The 24453-nt window shown below is 36.8% G+C and overlaps 1 protein-coding gene and 1 long non-coding RNA gene across 3 annotated transcripts in view; one reads left to right on the top strand and one right to left on the bottom strand.

Annotated features, from left to right (window-relative positions):
* Nucleotides 1-24453, top strand: part of LOC124235665 (uncharacterized) — a 77088-nt gene that overhangs the window by 30506 nt on the left and 22129 nt on the right. For both annotated transcript variants that reach the window (XR_006887539.1, XR_006887540.1), the window contains 2 exons: nt 7344-7487; nt 9460-10214. This is a non-coding gene — a long non-coding RNA (uncharacterized LOC124235665). The remainder of the gene's footprint in view (nt 1-7343; nt 7488-9459; nt 10215-24453) is intronic.
* The window catches only part of DPH6 (diphthamine biosynthesis 6), a 170028-nt gene that overhangs the window by 2965 nt on the left and 142610 nt on the right, over nt 1-24453 (bottom strand). The window contains exon 7 of the mRNA XM_046653955.1: nt 6164-6258. Within this exon, the coding sequence (XP_046509911.1) occupies nt 6164-6258 (95 nt within the window). The remainder of the gene's footprint in view (nt 1-6163; nt 6259-24453) is intronic.

Consider the following 24453-nt stretch of genomic DNA (forward strand, 5'->3'; position numbering starts at 1 on the left):
CACTTATTTTTAATAATCCAATGTCTAATTGGGAAAGGATCAAGGATACTAAACTTCCAAGAAAAAGTAAAGAAGTTTTTCATCTTTATAAGGACATACTGTTCAACTTTCAGGTTCACTCAAAGCTCTCTCAACAGTTTTGAGACTTAAAACTCGTTTTCAATTTCATTTTCACAAATTTGCTTGGTATGGGCTAACCATTAAACAATAGTGCTTTGTCTTCATTATTCTTTTCATTTTTAAGAGGTAATTCACTCAGTGTTTCACACAAAATCTCAATTATCCTTCACAAAAGCAGTGCTGGTGATGGTTTTAAGCTCTAGATGAACTCTTCACACTGCAATATCATTGCTATTAAAATTGATTGTCTGACATAGTAATTACCACATTCAGGTGAAACAGTATGAACTGCTTGCTGGCACCATATGGATACATGTAAATTAACTCAACTTTTATCAAAGATACCCTGTAAAGCACACATGAATAACTAAGATTATGTGTGAAGTTCTAATAACTAATTATTTTTTATTGTTTATTAAGAACGCAATAGTGTTTTGCCTTCCAACTGAAATTTTAAAAATAGAAATTCCTCATATCTCTTTAATGCCTCAGGAACCAGTTCCATTGTTTATATTAATACATTGTTAGCATTTTAACTGTTGTAGTACAGCAAAAGAAATTGTTACTTTATTTGAATGCCACTAATGTAAAATATTTTTTGAGTCAACTTTTGTAATGCGAAGTTATTTAGTGGCAATAGAAGAAGCCTCAAAATACTCAGCTCCAAATATTAAATTTTCACGGACAAAATCTGTTTACTTTCCCCTTTGAAAGATCAGAGACAGAGGAAAAAAAAAATGTCTGATGATAAAAAAAGTCAACTACCAATCATGATCCTTTAGTAGCAAATATGCATCTTATTAGTGCTTAGGAAAAATAACATTAAAAAGGGCTTCTATGACATTAAAAGAAAAATAATTTATAATAGAAATAGAATCATTAAAGAGTAAGGATCCTGATAGAAAGATATAACCTGCCTTCACAATCTACAACAACCAGAAGATGCCTCCAGGTATAACGAAGAGGAGGAGGAGACAGAGAAAGTAAAGAGGAGGCCCTCTTGCTTTTACTACCTGCCCCTCTGGCTTGTTAGTCCTAGTCTTGTTCTCTATTTACTCTAAAATTGCCTGTTCTGGTCCTATCTTGGCTCACCAATCAGATTCAAATTCCAAATCCTGTGTATGATCTCACTTTCACACTAAATTTCAATCTCTCTGTTCCTGATCCCAGCCTTGGAAAATGACCCTGAGCCTTATTAATGCCTAATCTAGGAAGCTTGGTTTTGATATCCTTGACGACATAGTGCACCAAAACTATAATTAATGCGAACCAAATGCTATGTCGGTAGAAAGGGTTTCAGGCTCTCCCTTCTCATGCCAGTTATCCCCCCTAGAAACAGAAGGTTGACAACAAATAGTCCACTCAATTGATGTAGTTACTGCATTCTGAATCTAGATTGTCATCCAGAGAAAATGTAGAACATTTTGAGCACTAAATGAAGAAGAGGATGATTTTCATGGATTCTATTGAATACTTAATCTCTAATTGACTAACACCATTTCATTCACTTACACAAAGCCAAAGTCAACTGGAAGAGACTAGATCTCAAATGAACAGTTTCTAGCTTCAAACAGAAAAATGTCACTGTTGTTCTTCTTTTCTCTTTCATAAACTATCACCTGAAACTCAACTTTCAAGAGTCTCTGGTTTCTGCCTGCTTCATGGATTTCTCTGAAACCCAAAGCAGGATCTGCTTAAACATCCACAGAGAAACCCAGAAAATTAAGACCCATTGTGCCACAGCAAAAATGCTTTCCAACTGGCTGCCCCCTCCCCTTTCCCTATTAATATAAGTAATCAGTGTGGTCACCACTTCTCACACAATTGAGGCTCCTCTGTAGCCCAGAGCTGGCCCATGTTCCCTCTACTGCTGTGTTAGCCTGACCCCTAGTTACAACTTCAAAGGGGTAGCTGAGTCAGATCTGAGCCTCTCTTCCCTGACACCAGGCTCCTGAGGTGTGAGCTTAGACCCTACCCACTCACTTCAAAACAAAAAAAACTGGTATTGTCTTTTAAGACTCAGCCATGGTCTTTGTTCCTACTTCTCCTCTAAAAAGACAATGTATACACATATTCCCTGTGCACTCACACTCATCCTCGGACATCTCCAATGTCATTTTTGTGAAGCCTCCCCTGATACCCTGACAGTTCTAGGTTTTCCTTTATGTGCTTTGATCATGTGTTTATAGCCCCTACATAACACATCCACTATATTATAGTGAGGTGTCTGTGTGCGTGTCTTCCTTCTTAGAGAGGGTCAAGTTTTGTTCATCTTTGCCTGCCTATCCCCGACTCCCCCTACACTTGGCTCAGGACAGAATACACTGCCTGGTATTCATTAGACATTTGTTGAATAAATCAATAAGTATATAGTTAAGCTTTGTTAAATATCTTCACATTTACATACTATTGAAACTACCACAGTCACCTTAATTTTTCAATTACCTATCTTGACATGAATACATACTTTTTCATACATGCATATTACATGTATACATGTACATAAGCAGGAGTACATACCAATAACACCATATAGCATCTCTAGCAAAATAAAAGTAAAACTTAATGGGTCTAATAATTTAAATACAAGGAAAATAGTTCATAAATTTAAATAAATTCCCAGGTGATAAAGAATAGATGTGAGAAGGCAGATAAGCAATATTTGATTCATCCTCACTGCCCAAAGCCACATTATGGTGCTCTGTGGTGAGTTATAACTTAAATGGGTAGAAAAGAGGAGTAGGTGGGAAAAATGAGTGCATAGTGTTTTAATCACAGAATTTAATTCTTCCTTCTTTCCTTCCTTCCCATTGTTCCATCCATCCCTCCAACCATTCCATATGTAGTAACTCTGTAGCAGTAGTAATGTTGAAAATTCAAATGGAAATATGGGGTTGTATTAAATACTGACACTTAAAAAATGTGTTCATTAACAGAGAGAAGAAAATGATCATTTTCATTAACAGGACATTAGGAGTTCAGTTCTAAAATATATTTTTAGAAGATATATTTTAAAGTAAGAAGTAATAAGAAAATAGGTTCTTTATTTTAGGATCTACAATTGTCTACTTTCCTTAAAGGGTAGGCTGTAACTCTTTTGATGAAGCCTTCTCAGAAAAAAACCTCATTTTCTGATCTAAAAATTTGCATCTAGAGTAGTGACATGCTAATTTGACATGCAGAGTGAACTATAAAATGTTCTAGTTAGAAATTTTTTACATTACTTCCAGACAAAGACTGTTATATCAGTCTTTCTTACAAGATTTTAGAAACCTCAGTTGGAATTTGGGGCAAAATGTATCTCATAATAAACTTATTTTCTCAAAATTAGTTCATTATACAAAAAAAGATTCAATCTGTGTTTTTGAAAACAATCTCTAATTATAATCAAATCATTTTACATTTAAGTTTATTTTTTCTCCTCTTAAAGGTAGTCATCTCCTTTTTATAAAAAAAATTTGAATGAGACATTTGAAATGGGATTCCTAATAATCAATTAGTTGTATGCTAATTGTGGAAGACCTCTATTATATCAAATATAACAGGAAAAATGGTTAAATTTGTCCAAAAAATGAATTCCAAGTTACATGATCCAGTAATATTAATGGTCAATTGTTAACAAACAGTTACAGGGACTAAACTTATCTTTTAATTGTATCATATGAAAAACTATCTCTAAATAACTTTCATTTACATGCAGTTTTAGGATTTGCAATGCACATTCACTCATCATCACATTTAGTACTTATCAGGTAAATGTGATAAGGACATTTTCTATTTTAAAGAGGAGGAAAGATTTTGTATATAGTTTAGGAAATGGAAAAACACTCTATTTTCCATTAAACTAGCATATGCCCCAACCTAAACCTCTAGTTATAAACTTAAAAAGGAATACATAAAAGTAAGTGAAATAGGATATGTAAAAATAAGCAACAATAAACGACAAATTAATTCAACAATATTTAACATTTATTAGTGCCAAATGTGTGTTCTGGGAGTACACGTATGAAAACAAGCACCAGAGCCAATGTTAGCCAAAGCCTTTAAGAAGGGAAGGAGTTAGCAAAGTGAGGAGAATTGGGAAAACAATATAGAAAAAAGGAATCAAGTAAGAAAGTCATGAAGCTGAGGTGAGGCAGAGCCTATAAAGATAAAAGCAAAGAATATGCTTAAGCATCAGAATTAGATTAGTGATGAACTGATAAATGAGTAAGAATGAAAAGACAGTGCTTCCTCTTGTGTTTTCAAGGTACGCACGTATGTTAGCACTTATCACAGATCGTTGACTTGCCTGTCTGTTCTTACAGGAAGAACTCCTACAGAGCAGGGCGGCAGCTTGCAGAGTTCCACCCACATAATTTGCCTCAATAAATGACTATTCAGTTGAAATGAACAGCTCATTTTGGCACTAACTTCCCTCTCTTTAATAGCATGACTAATTCCCCTCACTCGATTCTTAGTCAGGCTTAGGTGTCATTGTCTTAGTCAGGCTTAGGTTCCCTTGTCTACAAAATGAAGAGGTGAAAAAGATTCACTTTTCAGGTCTAAAGTTCTATGATACACAGACCTTCTGGTGATGTAGTGTAAAGCAGTCCATGTCTTATAATTCCAGGTTGTCCATGAAGAATTCTGGGTATTGTAGGATCTCAAGTTGTCAAGTAAATGGAAAAGTACTATTCTTTAGCATTTTTTTCTCTTATTGCGCTTTTTTTTTCTAATTTGGTTAGTCCCATTTAAATAAGTAAATATGTTGCAAACTTCCCATTATACTATAATTTCACCCTAGCATGCAAATGTTTTTCTTGAAGAGCCAAAGAGTACTATTTCATAGAAGTAATACCTAATGCCCAGTTCACTCATGAATTGTTTTGTGATCACCGTAACTAGAAGAAATACCTCCCATTTATGAACTTATTCTTATGACTCTTATCCTTTACCATCTTTTGCTGTAATTACATGCAGATGTGTCTTCCTCCCAGCCCTTTGGAGGCAGGAACTATACTTGAATATCAGTGGTGCCCACTAGAAAGCTTCAGACATAACAGAGACTTGATAAATACTTGCCAAATAAATAATCATTATGTTGATGATTATTAATGGAAAAGAAGTTAGAAGAACATGAAAGAGGCAAGAGTGGGTGACTATTGCATATGGTAATGAAAATATCTTGGCCATGTTTCACAAGATAAATGTATTTTTCAGAAAATCCACCTAGAGTTGTCTTAAATTCCTTAGATTGCTCCCTCCCTCATTATTAATATGTACAAAGAAGTCACCTTATAGCATTGAAAATATTGAAGCTGTCCACTCAATACAGGAGTCTAACCTTTCATCAGATGAGGTTTCTGAAATCAAGCATAATTCTGACAGTCTTTTCCAAGAAGCATAAGAGCTTAGGAAAAGCAGATAAAGTGCTCTCTTAGGAAATGAGAAGAGCGACACAAATTAGGGTATGGGTAATAATGTAACAAACTGAAGAAAGTTCCTGCTTTTTGCTACACTAATTTTAAAAATTTATGGCAAAGAAACCACATTACTCACCATAAACTGAATTCACTTAAAAACAAAGTTTATATGTAAAAATAGCCCCAAATAATTGAAGAGAAATGTTTAGTATTACCATTCTAAGTTGTTAAAGCCAAGAAGAAGGAAAAAGAGGATGGAGTTAATGGAACCCACAGGCTACTGATGTGGCAGTTTATCAAATGTAGCTGTAATGAAAGATAAATAATACAGGCAATTCACACTTCATGAAAGGATAAAAGTGTCAGTGTGTAGGTACCAGTTTTACTGCAGGCCATAATCAGCAAGTAAACGAAAGTGCAGTGTCTAAAAAGTTTACAGCCTTCTATGAAGGCCTCGTCTTGTCAGGTATTGATTTAGGTATTCAGACGACTTCACTGGTATTAAACAAATTGAGTGTTTGTGAACTTAGAGGACATGTTCTATTTCTCCCCACAAAAGTTGCCTCAAGCTTAATGTTAAGTTGCTCCCATCACTTAAATTTAAGGAAAGGGAAGAAAATGCTGAAATGAAATCTTACACAATTATTTTCTTCTTAAATAGAGGGCAATCCAAAGTGAATGTTTCATATTCTCCACCTTCTCCACAAATATGGACTCCATACTTGCTAGAAAGCTGAAAATAGGAAGAAAAAGAAAAAAAGAAAGAAACAGGAAACAAAATTAGACAGCAAAAATGCTCACTTCACGTATTCTTTTGTCTTTAAAAACATCCATGTTAGAAACTTTAATTCCAAAATAGACTGCAATCTACAGGAAAACAATTTTATGTTTCTGCTTAAAACACATATTTAAAGCCATTTGAAAAATGTTATCACAAAGCATAGGATTTTTAATAATTCCAAAACCCTTACAAAAAGGTGTAAGGGCCCAACATTTTTGTGTATAATGAGAAAACAATAAATTTTAGGAATGACTCTAGCTTTAGATTCAAAGGGAGACCAAGGAGGAAAGTTACTAAGTCATTAAGTGGTAAACGAGAATACATGCAGCCAAACTGTGTTTTCCCCTTGACCTTTGATCTATATGTGGAAGGGAAAAAATATGTTGTGTTTAGAACATTTCTCAGAGACACAGAGAAAGCAATCTAAGCCCTTTCCTTAGGCCTGTGAACAAAAAGAAGTCACAAACATGGTTATTAGTCTTGAGGTTGTTATCACTGTAAAGTTCCAAGGGTACTGAGAACTAGCGAACTTCCACAGCTGCAGACTAGCCTTAGAAAACTCTAACTCCAAGAAAGGTTGGGATAGCTTACAATGTTGTCTAGTTAAACCCGAAATTAAAAAACAAACAAGCAAGCAAAGAAATGTAAAAACCCTGTGATTTGCATTAAATATAAGCTATATGATTTAAATGATTCTGATAGTGAGAGTAACATAATCTCCTATTTGGCTGGCACATGGCTAGAATCAGTGCTGGGGAGCACTCTGTGTCAGAATCGTTCTGCTCCTGTGTCGAGGCTTCATCACTATGATTTCATCTCTTTCATTCTGAATTTCACAGCTTTCCCTCTCCCAGCCCAGAGTCCTCAGAGCTCAAAGGAAGAGTGATTCCACCGATGTTCTCTGTTCCTGCAAGCGCTGGGACTGTGGCCTAAGTCTTCAGTTTTACTTGCATGGTTATGCATTTGTTTGCTTGTTTTTATGGTTGCGCTACCATTCTGAATCCATTACATTTCAACTATTGACTATGTGCCCTTAGGGATTTAGAACATGGATCTATAAGAACTCCACTGTTTTCTCCAAGGATCTGTAGTAACATGGATGACACTGCAAAGCCAAAGAGCAAGAAAAGTGAGGGAAAGAAAACTGGGTGGTTACCTTCTACAAGAGTTCACAGAGCAAAGTAAGTGAATTTTCACCACATTGGGTCATGAAGTAGAGAATCAGCAAGGCAGAATTATGGCAGCAGATAACAGGGACAGATTACTATATTAAACCAAATTAAATTAATATCTGCTTTGCAATAAAAATCTAGGGATAACAATGGGATGTGGATTTCAAGGGTGTTTCCTTGTACTGCCAGATAGTGCCTATCCCCTTCTTTGCTGGTCTCTCGTTCACTGGGCTCCCATTCCTGCAATTTTCCACCAGTGAGGCTTCTAATCTCACCTTTATGGTCAGTCTTTTTATGTGGGAGTATACTTGTCAATTATTAGCTTCTATTTGTTAGAAAATGTTTTAGTGAAGCTTTGCATAATTTATGTAATCCACCACCAAAGAATAACTGGATTTTTTTTATTAAAGTTGGCAAGGCTGTTATCCTACTAAAGTAGTTCTACTAGTCCCTACTAAGAATGATGTACACTGCTATGTTAAACCAACGTATTATCATTATAAAAAGACTGCCAGGAGCCGGCGTGGTGGCGCAGCTGTTAAGTTCGCATGTGCCGCTTCGGTGGCAGAGGGTTCGCCGGTTGGGATCCCAGGTGTGGACATGGCACCAATTGACAAGCCATGCTGTGGTAGCCATGCCACAGATAAAGTAGAGAAAGAGGGGCATGGATGTTAGCTCAGGGCCAGTCTTCCTCAGCAAAAGGAGGAGGATTTGTGGCAGATGTTAGCTCAGGGCTAATCTTCCTCAAAAAATAAAAAAAAAAATGACTGCCAGCGACAAAATCTAAAATTTGGACGTGTCCAGTGGTATTTTCAGTTCACTTAAAATATTTTCATAGTATTCATCCAATCAGTTCTTTAACGAATATTTGTTGAACAATGATTACTAGGCAGGCCTTGCTTGCTACATGAGGAAGATCCCAAAGTAAATAAAACAATGTCCTTGGTCTCTTGGAGATTACCAAATATACCACACCCTATATTTCAACACCACAAAATAAGGAAACAGTGACGATGTTTCTATAAACAATATGCAGGATCTCCTCTTCCCTTCGATTACTGATTCACCAGCATAAACACAGATTCCAAGTCAAGAAATGTGTAATGTGTATAAAGAGCCCAGTGGTTTTTACGGCTGACGAACCAAGAAGTAGTCTGACTATGAATCCTCATGATGTCTTTTGCAGCCCCTCCAAACTCTACTAGCTTCAAGTTCTAATAGACATAAGTACTCAGAGATATCTTCATCTCTTTATTGGCTGACTGTTAGCCAGCTGCAAGGCCCTTTGATGTCCTGAGAGAACCTCCTCAAGAAGCAAAGCCTATGCTAGCCACTTTCATTAATGAATCTCCTGCTGAGACACAGCACCCTGTTAGGAATCAACATCTTTGCAGCACAAAAGCATGAGACGTATCCACGTGATAGAAAGGGTCAGTTTAGGTAAGTGGAGAATCCAGATGTGCTCATTCCTGAGACATATTTGTATTACACAATATTCAATTTACTTTTCTAAAACCTGTAGGTCAGGGTTACTAGTATCTACATTGTTCACAGAAAGTAGCAACTTTATTCCTAACACGTCTCAGGTTTGTGTGGGGTTTCAGCTCAAGATTGAAATTATTGTATGCTGGCATTTAGCCGCTCCAAATACAGTTCTTGTAGTTCTCTTCGATAAGTTTCTCTATCAGTATCACTGTAACTGAAAATACTAAATGGGTAACGGTTTTTTTAAAGTTTAATTTTTCACTGAATTGTGATTCTTTCCATAACTCAATCACGTAAAATAGCAATCTATATTGAAAAATAAAAAATAAGTATTTTTAACATTGTCTCTTTTTTTACTGGCTAATATTCATTAATGATTAAAATACATTTAATAGTTTCAGGTAGTAGGTAAGAAGTGGAATTAGACAGTTATTCTCATCAAAACAGCAAAAATATGACAGATAAGCTACAAAATCATGCTTTTTTTGTTTTACAGACAGAGCTGAGAATGCAAAGAAGTCTGGATGAACTGAATTACAGATCAGGGTGAGCTTTCCCTAGGTGAGCGAAGGTCCACAGCCATTCTCCTAGTGGAACAGAGAGAGGAGAAGTAAACCTCATAGATGAGGGGCTTCTATCACTGCATGTAGACGGCAGACAAACTCGTATGGCCACATGTGGACTTCTGTGATGGCTTAGGAGAGTCCTGAGGAGACTGAGGGAGTCTATAGAGCCTGTCAACTCTTTTCCATAGCCTGCCAATTCTTTCCCACAGAGCCTTAACCAAGTGCACACAGTGGCTAGCTGCCGAAAGTTGGGGCCAGGGCAGCAGAGGGGATAGAGGTCCCCTTGGGAACACCTGCACATCAAGTCTTTTCTCTTGAGATTTCACTGTACTAAAGGCTGGTGACAGGGTAGAAAGACTGAGGGATTTCTCCCAAGACTTGGAAAGCCAGGGAGGAGGCAGGGAGAGGCTGAGAGCAGTAAGCCCTTGAAAAGGCATAAAACACTGGTGGCAGAACTGTAAATTGGGGGCAAGGGGTCAGGGGAGAGAGATATCTAGACTTACTAGAGCATAGATCACAAGCTCTGATAAAGGGACAGCTCTTATTCTGCTCTCAAAATATTTAAAACAAGTATCAAACTGAAACAAATGCTACTCACACCAGACCCAGCTCAACTGGAGATTATTAAAGAGAATAAAAACCTCAGACTGGCCGTCAGACAGAGGAAGGGATGCAGCTCTTCTGGGTAAATATTATTTACTTCAGTCTCTATTGTTCTTTTTTATTCAATACCTACCATAAAATACATTTTAAAAAATTAAGAGACGTCAAAAAGTAAAAAATGTCACCTATAATCAAGAGAAAAACAGAAAATAGAAACAGACCACACATTAAGAAAATATTGGACTCAGTAGACAAGGACTTTAAAAAAAACTATCATAAACATGTTAAAGAATTTATTGGAAAAGATAGATAAAATTCACAAGCAGAGAGTAGTTTCAGCAGAGATAGAAAAGCGGGAATAGACAGATGTAATTCCAACATCCTTATTGGGCACAGGATCTGGGATGAATTGTTTAACTTCTATGAATTTTTATTTTCCAAGGTAATACCCACCCTTATGTGGGTGCTGGATTACAACAGATGGTATGTACAAAGCTCTTAACCCAGTGCCTAGTGCACAGGAAGCACTCAACACATGCTACCTTTTCTCTATTACATTAATTTTCCCTTCCATTGACCTTCTGCTCTTTTATCTATATAGTCCCTTCTTTGAGAATCATGATCACTACTATTTCTATTACTTCTATGCAAATGGCTGTCAAAGCAAAATCTCTAGCCACCAACCTCTCTCCCATATACTACTCCCCCCCAAAATGCTTACTGAGTGTTTGACTTGGGAGCGTTGTTGTTTTAAATTCAACATGAATAAAACAAAGTTCTTAATTTTTTCCTCAAAACCTCTCCCTGGTCAATTCCCTATTTTTGCAATATTTCAATCAAGCTTGAAATATTGGAGAACTTAACTCTTTCCTTTCCTTCTGCCACACAGTCTACATTTTTAAAATTTTCATTAATTCATTTATTGAATCAACAAACATTCACTCAGTAGTTACTAAGTGCCAGATCCCTATACACTATGGATATGACAGTGAACAAGTCAAAGTGGACATTCCCTTCCATTCTAACATCCTTCCTGATCACTCTGCACTTTAACTATTAAAATCATCTTGTCTTCTTGCTTTGTTTTCACCTCTCCCAATCTACCCTACATGTTTTCACCATACTAAATTTCCTTAACAATATATAACCATGGCACTTATCTGCTTAAAAACTTTTGGTGGCTGACCATTGCCTACTCAGTAAAAATCAAGCTCTGTAAACTGACAATCAAAGACTTCAGCCCTTTGGTCCCATCCTTCATAGGAACACAAAGACATAAAGCTAATACAATAGATAAAATAAAGTAAAATAAAAATTCAAAAGAATCTTGACTGGTTGAAAAAATAGAAAAGACTAAATCTTACAAAGTGAAATATAAAGTGATAAACACAAGCATAAATATAAACCTTCTCTTCAGCTTATAGAAATCACTCCTGTTACTGCTTGTGGGACTATTCTATGCTTCCTTGTGACATATTTCTGTATTGCATCACTATTTACTTCTTGAATTTAAAAGTTTCTCATGAGACTATAAGTTTCTAAATTTCTTAGACTCTCTCACAGTTCCTTCCTAGCAGAGTGTAGCACATAGTACTCAATAACCAATTGGCAGCCCTCTCACGTTCCAGATACCCTTGCATGCTCCCTGAAAAGGGCCCGACTGGCACGTACTGATGGCTCTAATTTCAGCCAGAAAGAAAGCCACTTCTAAACAGAATTACCAAGTAAAAGGGAGGAGAAAGTTACTGACTTCTTTTTTTCTAGCCTTACATATAGGATAAAATTAGAGGATATAAAATCCTCTACTTTTGGCTCCTTGCTTCACATATGTCTATATTGTGCCATGTTGTCTTTTGGAGACAATTTTCAGGGAAGGTGAATATTACTTTTCCTTCTAATTACTGTTATGATAGCTTTTTAAAAAACATTATGAACAGATGTGGCTGACTTGGGTCATTTCATGGCTTATAAGAACGCCTTGGAGTCCGAACATTTAAAAAATGAATTCCTAGTAAATGAAAGGAAATTGCTTGTATGATTCTATTTCTTTCTGACATTTATATAGATAAATATTCATATTCATAGTAACTCCATTTGAACGCTACTGTTTATTGAACTCAGAAGGTTAAGGGGATCATGATTTCCTTGTTTAATTTTTTATCCCTTTATAAGATTGTAATAACCATGAATTGTGAGAATTTCTTATTAAATCAAATTTTTCTTTTTAAAAATTAGCCTCATTTATCTGTTAGTTATCTTAAAATTGAAAAAAAAAAGCCAAACGAAATTGCACTTCACCCTCTCCCCCACCATTTAGAGAAAACTGTGAGGTTTATAAAACCCACCACAATTTCATTTTATGACTGATATGCTTAACACTCAAAATATTTTCATGCTGCATATATTCATTCATAGGAATTACAGAAGTAGTTATTAAACATCTACTATAGGTCTGGCATTGTTTTAAGTGCTTGGAATAACAATGGGAGCAGACATATAAATTCTGCGTAAACAGAACAGACAGTAATATACAGTAATAGAATATACTGTGTATTACAGAATATACAGTAATATAATTACTGTATAGACAGAAAGGTAGAAGGCATAGACAGAAAGTTAAACAAGCAATTATCATAAAGGCTAGTGACTGTTCTGGTGGATGCATGAGATGCTGTAGGAGTGTAAAGCAGGGGACCTAACAGGAAGGAATTAAGGAAGCGTCTCAAAGTAAGTAAAACTTAAGCTGAGATCTGAAGGATGAATTAACCAGGAGAGGCAGGAACAGGAGAGGAAGGGAGGGAAAGAGTGAGAGAGGAAAAACTGTTCCAGAAGGAAGAGAATGTGTTAAGTCCGAGAGCACATGATGGGTACTAGAAATTGAAAAAGTCAGGCTCAGCTAGAGCATAACTAGATGAGTAATAGTGGTGAGATGAAACTGAAAAACTAGAATGAGGACAGATTTTATGGAGGTTCTTAAGCCATGCTAAGTCATTATCCTAAGGTCAATGAGAACTCATGGATAGGTGTTTAAAAAAATTTTTTTTTTTTGAGGAAGATTAGCCCTGAGCTAACATCTGCCACCATCTTCCTCTTTTTTGCTGAGCAAGATTGGCCCTGAGCTAACATCGGTGCCCATCTTCCTCTACTTTATATGTGGGACACCTGCCACAGCATGGCTTGACATGTGGTGCATAGGTCTGCACCAGGATCCAAACCGGTGAATGCTGGCTGCCAAACTGGAACATGTGAACTTAACTGCTGCGTCATGAGGCTGGCCCCCTCATGGGTAGGTTTTTTCATTTTTTATTGAGGCCATAATAGTTTATAACATTGTTAAATTCCAGTTATATATTATTGTTTGCCAGTCACCATATATATTTGCCCCTTTACCTCTTTTGTCCACTCCCAAACCCCCTTCTCCTCTGGTAACCACTAATCTGTTCTCTTTGGTAGTGTATTTATTTACCTTCCACATATAAGTGAAATCATACCATGTTTGTCTTTGCCTGGCTTATTTCACTTAATGTAATACCCCCAAGTTCCATCCATGTTGTTGCAAATGGGATGATTTTGTCCTTTTTTATGGCTAAGTAGTATTCCATTGTGTATGTGTGGGTGTATATATATATGTATGTATACCACATCTTCTTTATGCATTTATCAGTCGATGGGCAGTTGGGTTGCTTCCACGTCTTGGCTATTGTGAATAATGATGCAATGAACATGGGGGTGCATAAGTCTCTTTGAATTGTTGATTTCAAGTTCTTTGGATAGATACTCAGTAGTGCAATAGCTGGGTTGTATGGTATTTCTATTTTTAATGTTTTGAGAAATCTCCATACTGTTTTCTATAGTGGCTGCACCAGTTTGCATTCTCACCAGCAATGAATGAGGGTTCCCTTTTCTCCACATCCTCTCTAACATTTGTTAATTTTTGTTTTGGTAATTATAGCCATCCTAACAGGTGTAAGTTGGTACCTCACTGTAGTGTTGGTTTGCATTTCCCTGATGATTACAAATGTTGAACATCTTTTCATGTGCCTGTTGGCCATCTGTATATCTTCTTTGGAAAAATACTCTGTTCATATCCCCTGCCCATTTTTTGATCAGGTTGCTTGCTTTTTTGTTGTTGAGTTGTATGAATTCTTTATATATTTTGGAGATTAACACCTTGTCATATATATGATTTACAAATATTTTCTCCCAGTTGGTTGGTTGTCTTTTTGTTGTGTTCCTGGTTTCCTTTGCCTTGCACAAGCTCTTTACCCTGATCAGTCCCATTTGTTTATTTTTTCTTTTGTTTTCCTCGCCCAAGTAGACATGGTATGCCAAAAGATTCTTCTAAGACCGATGTCAAAGAGTGTACTGCCTATATTTTCTTCTAGGAGTTTTATGGTTTTAGGTCTTACCTTCAAGTCTTTAATCCATTTTGAGTTAATTTTTGTTTATGGCGAAAGATAATGGTGAACTTTCATTCTTTTGTATGTGGCTGTCCAGTCTTCCCAACACCATTTATTTAAGAGACTTTCCTTTCTCCATTGTATGTTCTCAGCTCCTTTGTCAAAGATTAGCTGTCCATACATGTGTGGTTTTATTTCTGGGCTTTCAGTTCTCTTCTGTTGATCTGTGTGTTTGCTTTTGTATCAGTATCATGCTGTTTTGATTACTATAGCTCTGTAGTATATTTTGAGGTCAGGGATTGTGATGCCTCACACTTTGTCCTTTTTTCTCAGGATTGCTTTAGCTATTCAGTGTCTTTTGTTGCCTCACATGAGTTTTGGGATTTTTTGTTCTATTTCTGTGAATAATGTCATTGGGATTCTGATTGGGATTGAAATGAATCTGTCGATTGCTTTTGGTAGCATGGACATTTTGACTATGTTTATTCTTCCAATCCATGAGCATGGAATATCTTTCCCTTTCTTTACGTCATCATGGATTTCTTTCAATAATGTCTTATAGTTTTCATTGTATAGGTCTTTTACCTCCTTGGCTAAATTTATTCCTAGGTATTTTATTATTTTTGCTGCGATTGTAAATGGGATTGTATTCTTGAGTTCTCTTTCTGTTAGTTCATCATTAGAGTATAGAAATGCAACTGATTTTTGAAAGTTGATTTTGTACTCTGCAACTTGTTGTCGTTGTTGATTATTTCTAATAGTTTTCCAATGGATTCGTTAGGGTTTTCTATATATAAAATCATGCAGTCTGCAAACAGGAGCATTTCACTTCTTCATTGCCTGTTTGGATTCTTTTTATTCTTTTTCTTGCCTAATTGCTCTGGCCAAAATCTCCAGTACTATGTTGAGTAAGAGTGGTGAGAGTGGGCACCCTTGTCTTGCTCCTGTTCTCAGAGGGATGGCTTTCAGTTTTTCCCTGTTGAGTATGATGGTAACTGTGTGTTTGTCATATATAGCCTTTACTATATTGAGGTACTTTCCTCCTACACCCATTTTATGGAGAATTTTTGTCATAAATCGATGTCGGATCTTGTCAAATGTTTTCTCAGCATGTATTGAGATGATCACATGGTTTTAATTCCATTTTGTTACTGTGGTTTATCACACTGATTGATTTGTGGGTGTTGAACCATTAGGTATGTGATCCTTTTGATGTATTGCTGTATTCAGTTTGCCAATATTTTGTTGAGAATTTTTGCATCTATGTTCATCAGCAACATTGTCCTGTAATTTTCCTTCTTTGTTTTCTCCTTGTCTGGCTTTGGGATGAGGGTGATGCTGGCCTTGTAAAATGTATTAGGAAGTGTTCTGTCTTCTTCAAATTTTTGGAATAGTTTGAGAAGGAGAGGTACTAAATCTTCTTTGAATGTTTGGCAGAATTCTCCAGAGAAGCCATCTGGTCCTGGACTTTTATTTTTTGGGAGGGTTTTGATTACCATTTCAATCTCTTTACTTATGAATGATCTATTCAGATTCTCTATTTCTTCTTTGTTCAGTTTTGGGAGGTTGTATGAATCTAGGAATTTATCCATTTCTTCCAGATTGTCCAATTTGTTGGCACATAATTTTTCTTAGTATTCTCTTATAATCCTTCGTACTTCTGTGGTATCCACTGTAATTTCTCCTCCTTCATTTATAATTTTATTTATTTGAGGATTCTCTCTTGTTTTTCTTCGTGAGCCTGGATAAGGTTTTTGTCAATTCTGTTTATCTCCTTAAGAACCAGCTCTTTGTTTCATTGATCCTTTCTACCGTTTTTTTTGTTTGTTTGTTTCAATTTAATTTATTTCTGTGGTAATTCTTATTATTTCCCTCCTGCTGACTTTGGGCTTTGTTCTTCTTTTTCTAATTCTGTTAGGGGAAGTTTGAGATGGTTTATTTGAGATTTTTTTGTTTCTCAAGGTGAGCCTGTATTGTAATGAATTTCACTCTTAGGACCATTTTTGCTGCATCTCAAATGAATTTGTATGGTGTGTTTTCATTTGTCTCCAGACAGTTTTTGATTTATCCTTAATTTCTTCAATGATCCATTGATTGTTCAGTAGCATGCTCTTTAGTCTCCACATGTTTGTGACTTTATCAGCTTTTTTCTTGCAGTTGATTTCTAGTTTCATAGCATTATGGTTAGAAAAGATGTTTGATATGATTTCAATCTTCTTAAGTTTATTGAGGCTTGTCTTGTTTCCCAACATATGGTCTGTCTTTGAGACTGTCTCATGTGCACTTGAGAAGAATGCGTATTCTGCTGATTTTGGATGGAGTGTTCTATACAGATCTATTAAGTCCATCTGGTCTAGTTTTTCATTTAGTTCCACTATTTCCTTGTTGACTTTCTGTCTGGTTGATCTAGCCATTGATGAAAGTGGGATGTGGGGGATCTCGTCAAGATGGCAGCATTAGCAGACTCTGAACTCATCTCCTCCCATGAACACAACCAGGTTACAACTATTTTTGGAAAAATTACCCTGGCTGGAAAACTGAAAACTGGATAAAAAGAACCCTCATAACAAGGGACTTCCTGACTAAGGCAGAAGAGGCAGAAATTTCTTCTGGAGAGAAAAACAGCCACCTTCAGGAGCAGCAGGGTTTCTCAGCTGGCCAGGCGGGAGCCACCCTAAGGTATACAGCCCGCCCTGGAGGAGTGAGGTCCAGAGTGGGGGACTGATACTGCTATAAGCATTCTTCAGACTCAGTGCAACTGAGATGAGGGTCTTACTATCTGGCTTCGCTGGTTATTAACTGCAGTGCAGAATACCTCCAGAAAAGCTACTGGAAAAAAGCTGAAAAGACCCAGGTCTTAATGGGCCCATGCACAAACTCACCTGTCTCAGCAATGTAAAATCATGAGAGAGAAGACTGACAGTCCTTTGGTGAAAAGAGACTCACCTGGTGGGCTCTGGGTGCATCTCGATGAGAGAAGGGACCTCTCCAGAGACTGAAACATTGGTGGTGGCCATTACTGTGACCTAGTCCAGGTGTGCTGACACAGACCCCAGCAGACGCCATTGAAATTCTTCCCCTGGCCTGTTAGCCCAGGGGTCTGCCACAACCACAAGGGCGTTGATTTAATCCAGTTCAGCCAGGGCAGGCAGCCCACCTTGGGACCAGCCCCACCCAACAACAAGCCCTCAGGCTACTTGTTCGCCAGCACTGACTGGGTGCCTTGATCCTCTACAGGAAGGCGAGTGTGTCCACCTCTGTGGGGCAGGGCCTCTGTGAGGACAAGGTGAACTGTCGGGGGCACTGGTGGAGAGGTGGGGGCCACTGCAGTGTGGCATCAGAGTACGCTCTAGGGGATTGGGAAGTGTGCATGCATCAGGACTGTGTTGATGGTGTGTGTGGTCCTGTGGGGGGTGAGGCTTTTCAGTGGCAGAAGACCTGTGCTTCACAAATAGCCATAAAAAGGATCAGCTTCACCTTCCAAAACCTGAAACAAATGAGTGCTCCAGTGCCTAGGGCCAGCCCCACTCAGCTGCACTCTTAGTAGAACTGACAACAGCCTTGTAGGCCAGAGGCCTACAGCAACTGTAAGCCCCTGAACCTAGCAACCAGCTACACTGGGTAAGCTACCCAATTAACAGGAAAACTGCAACAAGAGTGTGCTGTTAGACCTTGTAGCCAATGGTGCTGAGGATTCACAAACTGGACTTACAGACAGCTGCCCAGGGAAGGTAAGACTAGATTCCCTAGGTACCTGCATTAAGAGCAACCTTGCCACAGCAGAAGGACATAAGTAGCCCACACAGGGGTCATTCTTGGATCATTTGGACTGGTGGCAAGAGGAAAGCACTATGCTTGGCCTCAAAAGGTATCTCTTACATAAGGCCACTTCTCCAAGATCAGGAGACATAGGCAACTCACCTAATAGATAAAAGCACAGAGAAAGAGGCATGATGAGGAGGCAAAAGAATACATTCCAAGCAAGGGAACAGGAAAAACACCAGAAAAAGAACTAAATGAAACAGAAATAAGTGACTTACCCAACAAAGAGTTTAAACAAAAACTCATAAGAATGCTCACTGACATTGGGAGAAGACTGGATGAACACAGTGAACTCATCAACAAAGAACTGGAAAATATAAAAAAGAACCAATCAGAAATGAAGAATACAATACTGGAGGTGAAAAATTCATTAGAGGGACTTAATAGCAGAGTAGATGATACAGAAGAATGGATCAGCAAGCTAGACGAAAGACTAGAGGAAATCAACCAAGCTGAACAGGAAAAAGAAAAAAGAATTAGAATGAGAACAGTCTAAGGCTATTCTGGGACAATATCAAGCACACAAAGATTCATATTATAGGTGTCCAAGAAAGAGAAGAGAGAGACAAAGGGGCAGAAAATTTATTTGAAGAAATGATAGATGAAAATTTTCCTAACTTAAGAAGGGAAACAGACATCCAAGTACAGGAAGCACAGAGAGCTCCAAACAAGAGAAGCCCAAAGAGGCCCACACCAAGACACATTATAATTAAAATGTCCAAAATTAAAGATAAAGAGAGAATCCTAAAAGTGGCAAGAGAAAGGCAACAAGTGACATACAAAGGAAAGCCCATAGGCTATCAGTGGACTTCTCAGCTGAACACCTACAGGCGAGAAGAAAATAGCATTACATATTTAAAGTGCTAAAAGGAAAAAAACCTACAGCCAAGAATACTCTATCCATCAAGGTTGTCATTCAGAATGGAAGGACAGATAAAGAGCTTCCCAGACAAGCAAAAATTAAATGAGTTTATCACCAAGAAACCATTTCTACAAGAAATGCTCAAGGGACTTTATTTAAGTGGGAAAGCGATGACACAAATAGGGATAAAAAATTATTTAAAAAACCCACCTAAAAAACCAGGCAATAAAACCACTTGTAAAGGTAAAAATATACTAAAGGTAGCAGATCAACCATCTGTGAAGATAATATGAAAGTTAAAAGACAAAAGTACTAAAATTACATATTTCAATGGCAAGAGGGTAAAGGACAGACACAAAACAAGAGATTAAAGATGACTTCAATAACATAAAATGTGGGAGGAGGGGAGTGAAAAAGTAGAGCTTTTAGAAAGAGGTCAAGCTAAAGAGTCATCAACTCAATATAGACTGTTATATACATAGAATATTATATAGGATCCTCATGGTAATCACAAATCAGACACCTATAATAAATAAGCAAATAAGTAAGACAAAAGAAATCAAACATATTATTAAAGAAAGCCATCCAATTACAAGGGAAGAGAGCAAGAGAAAAAGAAAGGAACAGAGAACTACTAAAACAACCAGAAAAAAAGTAATAAAATGGCAATAAATACATATTTACCAATAGCTACTTAAATGTCAATGGTTTAAATGCTACAATCAAAAGGCAGAGGGTAGACAATTGGATAAAAAAAACAAGACCCATATATATGCTGCATACAAGAGACACACTTCAGACCTAAAGACACTCACAAACTGAAAGTGAAATGATGGAAAAAGATATTCCATGCAAATGGAAAGAAAAGAAAGTAGGGGTAGCAATACTCATATCAGAGAAAACAAACTTTAAAACAAGAACTGTAACAAGAGACAAAGAAGGGCACTACATAATGATAAAGGCAACAATCCAACAAGAAGATATAACACTTGTAAATTTCTATGCACCCAACATAGGAACACCTAAATATATAAAGCAATTATTAACAAACAAAAAGGAGAAATAGACAGTAACACAATAATAGTAGGGGACTTCAACACTCCACTTACACCAATGGATAGATCATCCAAAGAGAAGAACAATAAGGAAACATTGGCTTTAAACGACACATTTGACCAGATGGACTTAGTGGATATACATAAAAGATTCCATCCAAAAACCACAGAATACACATTCTTTTCAAATGCACATGGAACATTCTCCAGGACTGATCACATACTGGCCTCAAAACAAGTCTCAATAAATTTAAGAAGATCAAAATAATACCATGCATCTTTTCTGACCTCATAGGTATGAAACTAGAAATCAAATACAGGCAGAAAATCAGAAAAGGCACAAAAATGTGGAGATTAAACAAAATGCTACTGAACAATGACTGGGTCAGTGGAGAAATCAAAAAATTCCTGGAGACAAATGAAAATGAAAATACAACATGCCAAAATCTATGGCATACAGCAAAAGCAGTTCTAAGAGTGAAGTTTATAGCAATTCAGGCTTACCTCAACAAAGGAGAAAACTCCCAAATAAACAATCTAAAAGCGCATCTAAAGATACTGGAAAAAGAAGAACAAACAAAGCCCCAAATCAGCAGAAGGAAGGAAATAACAAAAATCAGAGCAGAAATAAACGAAATAGGGACTAAAAAAACAACAGAAAAAATTAATGAAACCCAGAGCTGGTTCTTTGAAAAGACAAACAAAATTGTCAAGCCCTTAGCCAAACTCACCAAGAAAAAAAGAGAGAAGGTTCAAATAAATAAAATCAGAAATGAAAGAGGAGAGATTACAATGGACACCTCAGAAATACAAAAGATAATAAGAGAATACTATGAAAAACTGTACGCCAACAACTTGGATAATCTAGAAGAAATGGATAAATCCTTAGAAACATATAACCATCCAAAACTGGACCAAGAAGAAGTAGAGAATTTGAATAGACCAATCACCAGTAAGGAGATTGAAACAGCAATCAAAAACCTCCCAAAAAATAAATGTCCAGGACAAGATGGCTTCCCTGGTGAATCCAACCAAACATTCAAAGAAGACTTAATATCTATCATTCTCAAACTCTTCCAAAAAATTGAAGAGGAGGGGAGGCTTCCTAACTCATTTTGTGAAGCAAACATTATCCTGATACCAAAACCAGACAAGAACAACACAAAAAAGAAAATTACAGGCCAATATCACTGAGGAACATCGATGCAAAAATCCTCAACAAAATACTAGCAAATCGAATACAACAATACATTAAAAAGATCATACATCATGATCAAGTGAGTTTCAATCCAGGGATGCAGGGATGGTTCAACATCTGCAATCTGTCAATGCGATACACCACATTCACAAAACAAAGAATAAAAATCAGATGATCATCTCAATAGATGCAGAAAAAGCATTTGACGAGATACGGCACCCATTTATGATAAAAACTTTAAATAAAATGGGTATAGAAAGAAAATACCTCAACATAATAAAGGCCATATATGACAACCCCACAGCAAATATCACTCTCAATGGAGAAAAACTGAAAGCTATCCCTCTAACAACAGGAACCGGACAAGGATGCCCACTGTCACCACTCTTATTTAACATAGTATTGGAAGCCCTAGCCAGAGCAATTAGGCAAGGAAAAGAAATAAAATGGATCTATATTGAAAAAGAAGTGAAACTGTCACTCTTTGCAGACGACATGATTTTACATATACAAAACCCTAAAGAATCCACTAAAAAACTTTTAGAAACAATAATTGAATACAGTCAGTCACAGGATACAAAATCAACATACAAAAATCAGTTGCATTTTGGTACACTAACAATGAAGTAGCAGAAAGAGAAATTAAAAATATAATCCCATTTACAATTGCAACTAAAGGAATAAAATACCTAGGAATAAACTTAACCAAAGAGGTGAGAGGTCTATACACTGAAAACTATAAAACAGTGTTGAAAGAAATCGAAGAAGACACAAAGAAATGGAAAGATATTCCGTGCTCTTGGATTGGAAGAATTAATATAGTTAAAATGTCCGTACTTCCTAAAGCAATCTATAGATTCAATGAAATCCCTCTCAAAGTTTCAACAACATTTTCCACAGAAATTGAACAAAGAATCCTAAAATTTATACAGAAAAACAAAAGACCCTGAATAGTCAAAGGATTCTTGAGAAAAAAGAACAAAGCTGGAGGTATCACACTCCCTGATTTCACAATATATTGCAAAGCCATAGTAACCAAAACAGCATGTTCTGGCACAAAACCAGACACACAGATCAATGGAACAGAATCAAGAGCCCAGAAATAAACCCACATATTTATGGACAGCTAATATTTGACAATGGAGCCAAGACCATACAATGGAGACAGGAGAGTCTCTTCAATAAATAGTGTTGGGAAAACTGGACAGTGACATGCAAAAGAATGAAAATAGACTATTAGCTTGCATCTTTCACTAAAATCAACTCAAAATGGATTAAAGACTTGAATGTAAGACCCGGAATCATGAAATTTCTAGAAGAAAACATAGGCAGTACACTCTCTGACATTGGTCTTAGTAGCATATTTTCAAGTACCAAGACTGACAGTGCAAGGGAAACAAAAGAAAAAATGAACAAATGGGTCTACATCAAACTAAAAAGCTTCTGCACAGCAAAAGAAATCATCAACAAAACAAAAAGACAACCTAACAATTGGGAGAAGATATTTGCAAACTATACATCAGATAAAGGGTTAATATCCAAAATATACAAAGAACTCATACATCTCAACAACAAAAAAATCAACAACCCAATTAAAAAATGGGCAAAAGAGCTGAACAGAGATTTCTCCAAAGAAGATACACAGATGGCCAACAGGCATATGAAAAGATGCTCAACATCATTAGCTATCAGGGAAATGCAAATCAAAACTATAATGACATATCACCTCACTCCAGTCAGAATGGCTATAATTAACAAGACAGGAAACAATAAGTGTTGGAGAGGATGCAGAGAGAAGGGAACCCTCGTACACTGCTGGTGGGAGTGCAAACTGGTGCAGCCACCATGGAAAACAGTATGGAGTATCCTCAGAAAATCAAGAATAGATCTACCATATGATCCAGTTATCCACTGAGTATTTATCCAAAGAACATGAAAACACAAATGCATAAAGATACATGCAATCCTATGTTCACTGCAGCATTATTCACAATAGGTAAGACTTGGAAGCAACCTAGGTGCCCATCAAGGGACAAATGGATAAAGAAGATGTGGTATATATGCACAATGGAATACTACTCAGTCATAGGAAATGATGAAATCCGGCCATTTGTGACAACATGAATGGTCCTTGAGGATATTATGCTGAGTGAAATAAGTCAAAGGGAGAAAGTCAAATACCGTATGATCTCACTCATAAGTAGAAGATAAAAACAATGACAAAGAAACACACAGCAATGGAGATTGGACTGGTGGTTACCATAGGGCAAGGGGGGAGCGGGAACAGCAAAAGGGGTGATTTGGCTCACATGTGAGGTGATGGACTACACTTAATTTTTGTGTGGTGAACATGATGTAATCTACACAGAATTTGAAATATATTACGATGTACATCTGAAAGCTTTATAATGTTATAATCCAATGTTAGTGCAATAAGAAAAAGAAAAAAGAAAAAAAAGAAAGTGGGGTGTTAAGGTCCCCTACTATTACTGTGTTGCTGTTAATATCTCCTTTTAGATCAATTAATAGTTGCTGTACGTACTTTGCTGTTCCTGTGTTAGGCGCATATATATTTTATAAGCGTTATGTCCTCTTGATGGGAGTGTCCCTTTTATCATTACATACTGTCCTTCTTTGCCTCTCATTGCCTTTTTTTCTTGAGGTCTACTTTGTCTGATATAAGTATGTCAACACCTGCTTTTTTTGTTTGCCATTAGCTTGGAGTATTGTCTTCCATCCCTTCACTCTGAGCCTGTGTTTGTCTGTAAAGCTGACATGCGTTTCCTGGAGGTAGCATATTGTTGGATCTTGTTTTTTAACCCATTCAGCCACTCTGTGTCTTTTGATTGGGGAATTCAATTCATTTACATTTAGAGTGATCATTTATATATGAGGGCTTAATGTTGCCATTTTATCACGTTTTATGGTTGTTCTGTATTTCCCTTGTTTCTTTTCCTGTGTATTTTGTAATTCAGTTTGGTGGT

This window comes from Equus quagga, chromosome 2 (genome assembly GCF_021613505.1).
Source record: "Equus quagga isolate Etosha38 chromosome 2, UCLA_HA_Equagga_1.0, whole genome shotgun sequence".
NCBI classification, from domain to species: domain Eukaryota; kingdom Metazoa; phylum Chordata; class Mammalia; order Perissodactyla; family Equidae; genus Equus; species Equus quagga.